This window comes from Numenius arquata, chromosome 2 (assembly GCF_964106895.1).
Source record: "Numenius arquata chromosome 2, bNumArq3.hap1.1, whole genome shotgun sequence".
Taxonomy (NCBI): domain Eukaryota; kingdom Metazoa; phylum Chordata; class Aves; order Charadriiformes; family Scolopacidae; genus Numenius; species Numenius arquata.
Genome location: NC_133577.1, coordinates 100,514,081 through 100,527,954, shown reverse-complemented (window position 1 = coordinate 100,527,954; position 13,874 = coordinate 100,514,081). Strand labels below are relative to the sequence as shown.

General features: G+C 39.9%; 1 protein-coding gene across 2 annotated transcripts in view; it reads left to right on the top strand.

Annotated features, from left to right (window-relative positions):
• PDZRN4 (PDZ domain containing ring finger 4) overlaps nucleotides 1–13,874 on the top strand; it is a 249,689-nt gene that overhangs the window by 220,140 nt on the left and 15,675 nt on the right. For both annotated transcript variants that reach the window (XM_074168055.1, XM_074168056.1), the window contains 2 exons: nucleotides 11,422–11,520; nucleotides 13,769–13,831. In XM_074168055.1, coding sequence (XP_074024156.1) covers nucleotides 11,422–11,520; nucleotides 13,769–13,831 — 162 coding nt within the window. The remainder of the gene's footprint in view (nucleotides 1–11,421; nucleotides 11,521–13,768; nucleotides 13,832–13,874) is intronic.

The window sequence follows — 13,874 nt, the reverse complement described above, 5'->3', positions numbered from 1 at the left end:
GGGAGTGAATTCCCATATCCAGTGGAGTTTCTTTATTATCAAAGGATTCATAACCTACAGGGCCAAATTCTGCTCCCAGAGTTGCAAGATGATATTTTATTAATAGGTGCCTATATGTCAGCATTTTAATTCCATTTCTTTCTGCTACTACTTCCTTTTTTCTTTTTCTTTCTTTCTTTCTTTCTTTCTTTCTTTCTTTCTTTCTTTCTTCCTTCCTTCCTTCCTTCCTTCCTTCCTTCCTTCCTTCCTTCCTTCCCTTTCTTTCTTTTTCTTTCTTTCTTTTCTTTCTCTCTTTCTTTCTTTATTTCTCTCTTTCTACCTCTCTGTCTCTCTTTCTCTCTCCCTTTCTTCCTTTCTTTCTTCTTAGCACTGGTATCATTGTCTACAGCATCCTGCTGTCCCAGAGCGTTCTTTGTCTGGACACAAAGCAGCGTGTGGCTCTAAGTGTAGCTATAAAGCAGGGATCAGCAGGAAAGTGATTTAAAAAAAAAATATTTCCCATTCTATGTTGTATTTGCTTTTTGGATTATGCATTTGAGAAATGTTTGCTGATATTTTTCCTTTCTGCTTTGATGTAGACAAATCTTGTGTCAGAGATTCTTAAATCTAACCAGACTTTAAAAAACCCAAAGATTAAATGAGACTTTATCCTATAAGGTAGATCCCCCACCCCTTGGACAGAGAATTGTTTTTCCCCACCATGTGAAATGGAGATAACCCTCTGTTTCTTTGTGGTAAGCTACCAAACAAATCCATTCTGGCAAATCTGACACCCAATGTGATTTGTCCTTTTCGATGCTGTTTATGAGAAGTCAGGACAGTCTTCTGTCAAAATTGATAAGTGAGAAGGCAGTGGGGAATGCAATTTTATTTGTAACAGCGCAGCTGCCAGCAGTTCCAGGTTGTTTACATCTAGGCTGGCTCTGTCTTGCTCCACAGCTTTTCTATTTCCATCCAAATAGCCCCCGAGTACATTGTGGATGTGCCTGTCTCTGTCAAATCTGCATAAGAGAACATGCTGGGAGTGTTAGAGATGGGGAAAAAAGGACTTATTTCTTTAGGTTATTTTCACAACTCAAGAATGTCAGTCGCTTTAAAAGTGAAATCTTGAACTCTACCAAATCTCTATGGACATTTACAGAATGGGTTCTAAAACTAAATTATAATCTGCTAAAGTCCTGTGATGCTTGTTACCTTCCATGGTGAAGGTATCAGAGGAGTTAAGAGCTTTGTTTTTCTGATGAAAGCATTCTTTTCCAGTGGAAGTGGCCAGTGTTTGTAAATTAAATCCACTACGAACATTAAAATACAAGTTTATTCGTTGTGAAAAGAATGCAATAGGGCCCTGCAGTGACCTGTGAAGGGAAGGGCAGTTTCATTACACTCTGTTTCACGCTGAATACTTCTGCTACATAGTCTACAATTTGCCTGTGTTACGTAGACGTTAACATATTTCCTGGAAAATCCTTTTGACAAGAGAGCATAACTCTTGATGGTTTTAGGGTAGTTCTCAGGTCTAGGAAGCCTTTGTTTGCCTGCAGTATTACTTGCCTTTGGTCTGGCAGTCCCAGAATCCCATGTGGTTTTGATCTTTTTTTATTGGTACACTTAGGAAAGCTGCAGTGATGGGCGTTTCCTCTATGTAGTCTCTCCTCTGAGCTCTTTCTTTACAGTAGCCCACCCTAAAGATACAGTTATCGTGGAGGTAAAGTGAGAGAGGGGGTTTATTGTTGATTGGTCTATCTTAGGACAGAGGAACTTTTCTAGCAAACTGAAAATTCTTATCTCCTTTTGCCATTTCTCTTTGTTATGGTGTGAGAAACCCACAGTAATTTTGTGTCATTTAGACAATTATTCTATCACCCGATGATCCCTCCCCTCCCGGGAAGGGAAATTGAGAAAAAACAAGGAAATCTCAGGGTTGAAATATAAACAGATTTAATAGAATAAGACTAGATAATTAACATTAATAACTCTAAAGAACCAATATTGTTCCCAATACCAACGTAAAATATAAAAGGATTATACTCAGCCCATTCTATCAGTAGGAAGCTGTGCACTCCCAGCAGTGGACAGACAATGTCAGACACTGCGGGCACAACGACTTCAGGAGGAAAGGAAGGGTTCAGGGTTCCGGCACCAGGGCAAGGAGTTGTCTGGATCACCGCCATTAAGGAAGAGAGAACTTTGCAGCAAACCATGACCATACCCTGTTGGCCAGCCTGGATCAAGTGCCCAGATCTCACTCCTCCTCATCCCTGCACCTGCTCGAAAACACTGAGACCTTGAAACCCACATACCATAGCTGGCTATAAAGTAAATATTTTCACAAATTCAGACACTAGAGTCTTCTAAAAGTGTAGTTTTCCCAAGCATTAGAAGAAAAATCAGTCCTGTGTTGCTGAAACCGGGACGCACTTTTTGCAGTTAATAAATAATTAGTCTTCTACATGGTTTGTCATTAAAAGGTAGAGTCCAGAGATGGCTGTAAATGTCACTGCTTTGGTTCTGTGAATTGCGGGGTCATCCGACACTTTTGCTTTCTCATTTTAAGTGTATATCCTATCGCTGTGTTTTCAAGTTGTGTTGCAGTCATGTTCTTAAATTAATTGTTTGGTCGTTGCCGAGGGAGATTTCCTGCAGTGTAACTGACCTGCCTGGCACACACTTACACACAGATATATACACACTGTACGCACCTATATATGTAAACTTAGACACACACACTGCCTTCTCTCCGCATATATAGGCACATGCATACACAACTAAACAAATATTTAACATCCACCCCAAGCCTGAAAACATAATATCTAGCTTAAAATGAAATGACTTCACCTAAAGAGAGGTAGGTAGTCCAGTAATTTTATAGGAAAAAATTAATCCATCATATTTACAATAGATTGCTATGATTATTTCTGCTGACACTAGGATTTACATATTTTATTTTTTTTTTAGTTTCCTCAAATTACTTCCGGTCATTGTTAAAGACATAACCGCTAAAAGAAGCCTGTCTAAAACGGTTGGAAATGTGATTTGGATACGGTGAAATGTGATACTAGTTTGAAACACCAAACATCTGTTTTAAATATGTAGTCTTACCTACTGTACATACCCTGATCATTTGTACGCGATAGTCACAACTCCTCCTGCGTGGTACAAATTCAGAGGTGAAATAAATGGTGTTGTAACAGGAATCCTAAAGTACACCTTTTATTCTGATGATGATGCTTTTTTGTTGCAAACCCAGCCTGTTGTTTCCTCTATTTTACACCCATGCTCATGTGCAACGTATGCTTTTATGTAACGTGCAACACCATTCTCATTGCTTCTGAATTTGAGGTGAATTTTTCTTTCTAGTATCTCCACTGTTCGCTCTCTACCCTCCTAGGTCTTTATTAGATTGACCTGTTCCTGTAAGAAGAAAGAAGGGCTAGCTCTGGTTCTGTTTGTATTATTTATTTTTATTTCATGAGCAGAATTACTTGCCAATGACGAATAGTGTGCAGCATTGTGAAGGTTAAGTATTGTAGAAGGTAGCAATGTAAATGACCTGTGATTTGGCAGCCTGAAAAAAGTATATCCGTCCAGTCATGTGGAGGAAGAGACCAAAAAAGTGAATGTGATTAGTGAGATGCTGCCAGGATGCTCAGTCATTTGGAGCTCTGACTGATAACGATCCAGGTGTTTATGTCATTCCCAGTGATGAGATAAGAACTGCAGAGTTGGAACTACTAAACACAATTATGAGTTTGAGAATGAGCTTTGCTTGGTTTCCCTAGTTTACAGAAGCCACTAGCAGGAAGCTGATAAAATTCATCTGACTTTGCAGGACAGCCCTGTTACAGTAACCCTGACAGGAAAATTCAGCTGTGCATATAAACTGGAGGTTCATCTCTACCCATAAAGACACAGACACAGAACAATACTGAAGAATGATTCTTAATTTTAAGGTGTGTTTAGTCCCTGTAGTCCCTGTGCACTTCTGGTTCGTGCTTCAGAAGAGTGACACTAGATCAGATGGATGAGTTGGGTTTTTTTCAGTATAACCAGTTTATTAAAATAAGTCAGACCTTAATGTACTTTCTCAGTTAATTCTTCATTGAGCTATTCTGTAAGTACTCTGTTCTTGGCCTTTTGTGCTTCATTCATTCAGTTAATCATTCTGTCAATTATGTCATTAGCAAGATGAACATTAAAACAGCTTCTCTGCTATTACTACAGGTAAAAAGGAAAAGTGGAGATAAAAGTAATTTATTTTGCTTTATTATTTTGTTAGGTTTTTTTTCTCTTTTTCTTAAAATTTATGGTAAATACTGCACTCCTCCACCTTGGATCATCAGATATTGGGTCCACTCATCGCATTCAATAAGCCTTGATTTCTTCTGAAGGTGCAGTCAAGGCTGACACAGAATAACTAGCCTGGTACAAAGACACTGCTTTACCAGTGCTTGTGAAAGAAACAGGAAAACAAGGACATGATCATAAAACATGTCAGCTAAACCTTGGTGTATTTTAGCATTTGAAAACTATTATGTCAGCCCAGCTATGAGGTAAATTGTGTAAACTGTTTGGAGCTCTGCCTGATAATGGTTCATGAAGGGGTAGAACATAAAGGTGTTTCAGCTCACACCTGTGTTTTTTTCAGAGTATGCGTGTGTCCGCTTATTTGATGATGGGCAGTAATTCACTAATTGGTGATAACTGCACTATTCTGTGTGGCTATGAAGATAACATTTTTTTTATTATTATTATTTTTAACTTTATGTTGCAATAACAGCAACTAGTAACAATTCCTGATCTGGTTTTGATCCAAGAGGTACTAATAATCATCTTAGTGCACAGAGTAGTTGGTGAACCCAAGGACATCTCCCTAGACTGTCTCTCTCTGAATTCTTGTGCCTTAGAAAATATTAGACTACTGGTTATTTGTCAGCCACCTTAGAGACTTGAGCTAAGATACAGCTCTTTCATACATTTTAGGATGAAGATAAAACATATCTGAATTGCCTTGTCTCTTTCTCCAGACTTTTCCAGTCTGGAGCTTTTTATCTTTCTCCCAGTGAAGTAGGAATCCTTCTCCAGTACACTGTGGTGAATTCCTTTTTTTAAAAGCTATAGGTGGCTCCTAATTTAAAACCTGGCAATTTCATACTTGTAAATAGCAAAACTTCTATTCTCCTTTCTGTCGTTTGTGGGTTTTTTTCCCCATTCAGGAGAGTTGTTTGAAGGGGAGAAGGAAAAAAGCACAATGTTTTGGTTTTACAGGCTGGACTATACTGATATATAGCCAGCATGAAAAGCTAACATTCTTTTTCTCTAAAGATAATGGAGTTAAATGGGACAAGGTAGATGCTATTTAATGCTAAGAAATGAAATGGTTGACTGTATCATAAACAGAACATGTTTAGGATCCTCTGTCTTACCATGTCACGAAAATACAAACCCTGAACTGTGAATCACAGCTTCTGTTATACTGGACAGTAACACTGATTAAAATTAATTTGGTATTTGACTATGTCTCCACAGTGAGGTCATTTTCTCATTGTAATAAGGACTTAAATGTTAACTGAAATGATCACACATGGTCCATTTAGGAAAAATACTGTTGTGTTTTGATTCCATGCTGTCCCTTCTAATGGTGTTACCAAAGTTCATGGGACCCATTACTCTGATATACTGTACAGGTGAAGGGAACTCAATAGCTATTACGTTTTTGATAGTCTCTCTTGGTCCTTTTAGTGGTGTGCAACAATTGCTATAAAGGCAGACAGGGAATATTGAAAGGATGTATAATGTTTATAATATTTCTACAGTGCCTTTCAAACACTCTGTAATCATTTTTTTTGTTATGTTCTGCTACTCTAGTGGTGTTTGCATTGTTTTCTGCTTATAGATAAGGAAAACTAGTCACACAAAGTCACATGAGGTGATTGCACCAAAGCCGTTACAATTGAACAGGGAATAGGGACTTAAAGGCAGAAAACTTCTGGAAACCTGCTAAAAAATTGTCTTATGAGGCAAGATCTTACTAATTTTTTTCAAAATCATGATGAATTTGAGAAGGTAGGGAAATATCCCTTCCTCACTATAGAGCATCATCCAGGGAAGAATCTCAAACATATGCCCAATAATCTAAAATATACCCAGTGATTTTTCAGAAAATTTGCATTTCTCGATCTTACAACCAGTTACTTGTATCTATAAGTTCATCCTCTGTCATTTGCAATGGTAACCTTTTATTAAGGTTTCCTTATTAAGGATTTCCATTCTGGAAATGAGTCAGTGTGTTTCCCTACACAAATAAATTGCAAATGGGATCGGTAAGTTTCCTTGTCAGCATAGTCTGAGAAGTCTCCCAGTCTTGGGACATCATATTTTGACTTGACGTAGCCAATTGTAGAATTTACCTTTGCCATACTATAGAATAATGTTGAATAGTTGATTAACTTTTGTTATTTATACTGGTCTACAGTACAAAGAGTAAACTAGTCTTACTGTTTCACAGCCAGTAAGTCATGAGTGGACAAAAATGAAAAATGGACATAGAATGACAGGAGACAATATTATAGTGTCTGGCAACTGAACCCTAAAGCCTTTAGAGCTGAGGCAGTGTTTTTCTCCTTAAACCTCCATTGCACTAGAGCAGCCCAAGAGTTACCGTTCCATGGAAAGAATTCAATCAATGTCTTTGGTAATTCTGTGAATATAGTAGGTCAAATTAAAAAAAAAATATATTATCATAGACAGTGTTAGGGATTCCATGAACTACTTATTTCCCAGTAGATCCTGGGCAAGGAAAAAATCAGTTTTCAAGTTTATTCTGAGTTTCAAAGCCACCCTGTTACCTCCAAACACAGGAAGTTCTTGTATGGGCTTTGCGAGTCTCCTGGCTGGGGAAGAAGGTAGCTTGCTATTCATCACAATTAATTTTTACTGAGTTCTAATTTCTTCTTTGCTTTATTTCCCACCATCTCCCACCAGTACAAAAATCTCTTCTCATTGCACAGAAATGTGAGAAGGCAAGACAAAGGATCAGAAGATGAGAGAGAGGAAGGAGAACAAAGTGGCAGTAATAGGTTATTTTGGTAGTGCCTGGCTGTCTGCATGGTTCATACACAATGAAGCAGTCGCTTTAGTGGATGGGACTTCCTGCTTACCGGGAAGCTGAAGGTGAGGACAGAAGGATTGTGTTAGTGGAGAGACATTCCAGGATGGGATGGTCCAAATGGAGATGAGAGAGGGTGACAGGCAGTGATGAGACAGGAGCAGAGCTCAGCCAGTGTAAATGGGTTGAATACTGTTGAACAGGGGGTATTTAATCCTGACAGAAAGTGGGGAAAGGAATCAAAGGTGTGCATGGTTTAGTAGAGGCCACTGGTAGAGTGGTCAGCAAAGAAAATTGGGGCAGAGTAAGCTTTCTATGTGTGCAGTTATTCCAGCACAGGGTCATCAGATTAATAACTCTTGTCAACATCTTCTGGGTGCAGCAAGAAGAAACTTTACCAACTTCCCACTTAGGCTGTAATCTATTTTCCAGTGTGTGAAGGGAAAATGTGAAGAGTTCAGGGCTCTTTTTACGCACAAAAGACTGTTTAAGGATGAGCACTGAAGGGTTCATGGTCTGTTTTCTAACAGACCATCAGGTTTATTCTTTGTAACCTAGCTTTCAGTCAGAAGACCCACTAAAACTGCAAACTGATGCAAACTTTTACAAGGTCTCCTTTAACAGCCCTTAACCTCTTTTCAGCAATTCTAGAAAGCCAACAGCTCAGTTGATGACATTTATAATCTACTTCTCTACCACTTGAGAGAAATGACAGTATTAACCTAGCCTTCCCTCCCCAAATTGGTGACAGCTCCTTGTTTGGTCCTATGTCTCCTGAGGCTGACAGCCTGTAAACTTGCTTTCCATGATGGAAGCGAATGACGGCCTTTAACTGGGAGCCAGAGGCTACAGCCACTATTTCATCACTTTAGCGGATGACCAATATAACCAGTTTTCAGTCCTTCAAGATCATGACCTCCACCTCTTTTCTATCTTTTCTGTGCCTGAAGAAATGAGATACCTTGGAAATTCACATCCCAGTCTTTCAAGACAGGATAATGCTTATTGTAATTTCCATGTCTATCTTTTAACCAAATAATTTATGGTGAAACAATTTAAAGTATTGTCTTCACTGTGGCAATGTACTGAATTATTGTTCTGCCCGCATGGAGAAAAGCAGCAGCAAGTCAAAGATTTAGCAATTTGGCATTGATTTCTGTCACTTGGCAGCAGAATACTCTTCGTGTTGAGAGGCGGCTGCCCCCAGAATGCCCAAAGAGGGGGAGGCTGTCGTCTCCCGAGCTCTCTCCTCAGTCCCTCTCCTTCCACCATCTGTCTGTCAGCACATTTCATGAATCCCCAAATATTGTTTCTCACAGATTTTTAAAATGCTGAATTTCTAAGACTGTCAGTTCAGTCCCTACATGGACACACACAAAACCCAAAAAGAAAGCAACTATATGTGTGTGTGTGTGTGTTTGCATGTATCTAAAGGGATTTCAAAGAAGGAAATTAGATCCTTACAAATTCATTACTGCTGCCAAACTTACTGTTTCTTCTGTTAAAGACCAGTTGGGAAAAAACCCACTCAAAAGCATCTGTCACAAAATGCAATGTCAAATGCTTCTGACCATGATAGTCCAGGTTCTCTGGTGTCTCAGTTGCTGCTCTTCTGTTGAAGTTGTTTCAGATCTGCTTGTTATATACAGCTAAATATTAGTCTTGTGGGCTTTTCCTTGAGAGATGATTTAATATTTTATGCAAAGTGTTTTTAAGTTTTCCGGAGATGTTTTGTCAACCCTGATTTGTTTGAATGTGACCAGCATGTATCATGTTTCCTATAAAAAAAGGTGTCATGAGGTTAATAGCGCAGATGCGCAGTGGGAAAAAGGCAGTTATCTGGAATGGCTTCCACGCAAAGCAAGAGGTGTCATCCAACTTCTACCTCGCACTGAATGAGATATTACTTGAGTATGTACTTGAGTTTAGACTGAAAAACATGAAATGTTTATTGAGCCTTTAACACCAAGTACTAGTATCTCAGTTGTAGCTATCTACAGATTCTAAGTGGCTACAGCCTCATATAGTCATTTAGGAAAGAGGTAGTAGTCCCAAGAGTACCAAGTACACATCTCCGCTCTGAGCTCTGTTACTGGGTGAAGAAACAAAAGCTGTGGCAATTCAAGCACTGTGCACAGCCAGGGCTGGTGCGTCCCAGTCAGTAGATATTTGTCACTGATATTTGTCACCAGCTGGTTCTGAGAGATGGCTTTAGCAATCCTTTTGGGCTCCCAGCATGGAGCCTGTGGGGCCATCCTCATTTTCCTTTGCTCTTTCATGCCCTAAGTGGTTAAATTGTTCTGCTCATTGAGCCAGAGCACACTGGAAAGATTCAGTTTGTTTCAGCCTGAAACATTCCTACAGCTTTGTTGTAACAAACATTTTGAGACAAATCATCCATAAGAACTTCAAGGTCATTTCTGACCGAAGGAATTATGTTCAGAGCAGTCCTTGGGGCCCCGGTCCAGCCTCAGCGCAGGGAGACGGGAGGTTGTGCTGGCAGGACGATGAAAGTCAATGGATTTCAGCTTGCGCACAGCTCCTCATTTGCCTTGATTTAAAGGTCCCAGTCTCAGTCCTTTATGGTGTATTTAGGCTTCCTTATAGGCCTCCAAGGGACTGCAAGCTCCTTTATTCCTTAAAAGTATACCTTGTTGCTGTAATTGAAGCCGTTTTGTTACTGTAATTTCTCCCCAATATTACAGTTCTAGTCAAGTGTTCTTTCCCTCTGGAGGTATCAATTATTATGGGCTTTGAATAGGCCTCCCTCCAGTACATGCTTTCGCTCCCAATGCCAAAATCAGGTCACTGCAGTTCTCTTCCTTAATAAAACGCAGTCCCATGTTTCTTCTTTCAAGCCCTATGTATAACATGTACTGGTGACTAATTCCATTTCTTAGCACCCTATTTAAAACTCCTGTCATATTTAAGAAAAGCTAAAGGATAATACAGATTTCATGGTATTTTCTACATTTCTTAGTTTTCATTGAGACCTTGAATGTCCAAACTCCAGGGAAAAGTTTATGGGGTTCATGCAGGAACTGAACCCATGTAGGTGTGTGCTTCGGTGAGGGAGCAGGGAAGCAAGCCTTAGCAGTGCACTTCATGAAAGATTTTCAGCTGAAATGAAAACAGCTTGGGGTTCATCTGCTAACCCATGTGTGTGAACCGCAGGTTTTTCTGTAAGTTGAGTTATTTCGAAACCTGGTCCCCACAACTTGATCAGACTCAGTAGTGATTCCCCTCGCTGCTGTGCGCCCTGTGTCTGTTTATGGATTAATCTCCATGATATCTCTGGGGATGGGAGGAACAGGCTCTGTATCACAGACCGAGAACTGAAGCGTGGGTTTGTCTCTCTCTTCTTTTTTTGCACAGCCATGAGAAGCAGAAACTGTTAAGTTCCAAATGGCACCTGCGTACTGCCTTTAAATACATGTATCAACTAAAGTTTCCCATATTCACCCAGGCTAATACTCTGTGCTGTCGGATTCATTGTGCTTTATTACAACTATTTGTTTCAGTGTTCAAACCAAGTGCAGCCTTGCATTTTTGTGAACGATTCCCTCGTGAAACCCTAAAGATGCTTGTCTTAGATAGGTGTATGTAGTAGCTATCACTGTGCCATCTGCCCTAAAACTTGCACTTTTCATGAGATGCCACTGCTGGGACATCTGGCACTAAAAATATGTTTTCTGCATCATTTCACAATTGAGGAGAATGCCACGACTGTTCAGCTCCACAGGAGATTCCTTGAAGCATCCTTCTGTTATCTAACAGCTTCTGCAATGAAGCTATGGCACTAAACTGGCCAGGGAATGAATTATGCTATTAATGGAAGGCTGTGGTTTTGCTTTATGGCTTGGATTGCTGTTAGAATGGAGTGGCACTTGTGTGATGGATTGATTGATGTGTACCCAGTCTGTCTTATATCCTATAAATCAATAGTTGGTGTGATGGGACTAAAATGACTATGTAATATACTGTAAGTCAGCTTCTATTACCCAAAAGCAAAAAAACTGCTAAATCGATGCACAGCTGTATTTCTCAAAGTTCAGCATGACCTACTGAACTGTTTCTCTATAGCTTCAACCTGCAATATATTGCGATTTCCATCTTAATTCATAGAATATTTTCCCCTTTAAAGATGCACACAGAGTATTGCGTCTTGAGACTGGGCAGTAAGAGTAGGTCATACGGTATGAGTCTGAGTATGTCCTACAGTATGAGTGTGTCAGTGGCTTGGTGTTCCTTTGTGCTACACAATTTTTTCCACCCTTGGCAAAAGCCACCATATGAACCTATGTGTTTTCTTATAGGAGGTGGAACTGTGCCGTGTTAGCAGCCAGGAGAAGTTGGGGCTGACTGTTTGTTACAGAACCGATGATGAGGAGGACACGGGGATCTATGTCAGTGAGGTAAGGACATAGCAGTGGGGAGGAGCGTGGGAGATGCTCGTGGTGGAGGACTGAATGTGCCAGGGAATGTAAGAGCAAGTGCTGTGAGACCGGAGTGCAGAAGTGTCCGCCATCAGCCAGCACGTGTAACTTTCAATTCTTTTTGATTATCAGTTTAAATTATGTTGCTCAAGTAGTGTAATTATTACTAGCGAGCTTCTTTAATGTGAACGCTTTTAATTACATCATCATAGTTAGGGAAGTCCAAAGCAGTCTGAGCATGGTCTGAATTTTGAAAGAAATCTGCCCTTACGATGGAAATCAAGCAGAGTTTTAAAGGAGAAAAGCACCTCCTCCTCACTCTGCTTGCGTTCTCCCTCTGCCACAGCCTTGGTATTCATGACAGTGGATAATCTTTATTTTATTATTTGTGGTTTTGCTACAGTTGTGGTACATGCAGAAATACCACAGGTGGGTGGAGAGAGTAGCTTGGGACAGGAATATGTCAGAAAGACCAATAATTATTTTTTTGCAGACCAAAAAATAGAATACTGGATACTGAGATGGGATGAATCCTCAGGTTTTCATTGGCTTCACCAGGAAAACATGGCATCCAGCACATATCACAGGGTGTTAGTGTTTCACAGGGTCAGTCCACAAGACTTCCGGGCGCACAAGCCGCCTTTGAGTCTCCAGCCTTTGAGTCAAGCCGCCTTTGAGTCTCCAACAAAGAGGGTTGTTTTTCTAGATAAAGCAGAAATCTTGTGAGGCCAAGCTCACTGGTGAGGCCAAGCTCACTGGTGAATGTCCTGCTTGAACTGTCTTCCCAATTTTTCACTTTTGTGACATGTTGAACCAAATTTGGACATTAGGAAAAGGTTCTTCACTGAGTGGGTGGCTGGTCACTGGAACAGGCTCCCCAGGGAAGTGGCCACAGCACCAAGCCTGGCAGAGTTCAAGAAGCCTCTGAACAAAGCTCTTAGTCATATGATGCAGTTTTAGGTAGTCCTGTGAGGAACAGGGAGTTGGACTCGATGATCCTTACGGGTCCCTTCCAACTCAAGATATTCTATGATTCTGATTCTGTCATTCTAAATTCTGAGTGAAGCTCATGGAAAGGGAGGGTCAGTACATAGAATACTTCTATATATCAGTGAATAGGAATGAAGGCAAGATTGCACATTTGCAGGCCAGCAGCAATGTCAAAGAAGCTGAAAAGCACAGCCTTGGAAAAAGAATGAGAAATTAATGTAAAACTACCCAAGAATAAGTCTTCCACCAGTTGTATAAGCGCTGCTGTTAAAGTCTGTTTGACCCTGTGAGGACAAAAAAAGTGCAGAAATTTCTTAATACACTCCAGGATTATATCTGAAATGTGCTGGGTTTCCTACATTGAAATTTCTCAGAGCTTTTAAAGTGGCTGTAATTATATTGTCTTTCGTACTTGATTAAGCACTTCAGATTCATTTTTTTTCTATGACAATGCACAATAATATCTAACAGCTGAGAAGATGTAACCTGAAAACCAAATGCTCAACTCAGATGTTTGGTTTGAAAAAATAGCTTATGGCATGATGAGGCAAAATAAATTATTTAAGATAACCATCAAGTGAAAGGTGATAGATCGAATTGCCCTGCAATGAACAGTAGGTCATTGCTCAGGGATGAGCTACAGTGACTTTGATAAACTGTTAATGGAGCCCTAAACATCTATTTAGGTTAAACTAACTTAAAATTAACTGACTTGGACGAGGAACAATATACAGTACCTGTGAGTGATCTATAAAATATAGATCCTTTGAGGTTTTTTGCTGTTTCCTTGTGATCTGTGAAATAACAGTTTGATAACTGAGGTAATCATTTAATAGTACATGTTTCCATGAAAGAAAAATAAACCTGCTCTTTTCTCAAAGTCTGGCCCATTCATATAGAGGTATCAACTGCTGCAGAAGCACTTCAGTCCACACTAAACTTCCAGAGAAGAGGGACTCTGTCATTAACTCTTAGTGCTCTGACAGCTAAAGGTTAAAGCCTGATGGTGGCATAGGAAAGTATTAATCTGAAAATCATACGGTCCCAACACTTTCTGTCTTTAGGCTTTTTATCTGAAACAAACTTATTTAAAGAACTGTTGAGTTCATGTGACTGTAGAGGAAACTTCAGATTGCCTCTGTACAGAGTAAAACCACTACTTTTTCAAATTGTGCAGCTCTTACTATTTCCAGTAAATATCTTTCCATGTTCAGTCACTGGATATTTTCCTGTGCAGGTTGATCCGAACAGCATTGCTGCCAGAGATGGCCGGATCCGGGAAGGAGATCGCATTTTGCAAGTATGTGACAATAGACTCTTCCTTAAACTCTTTCTTCAAACAT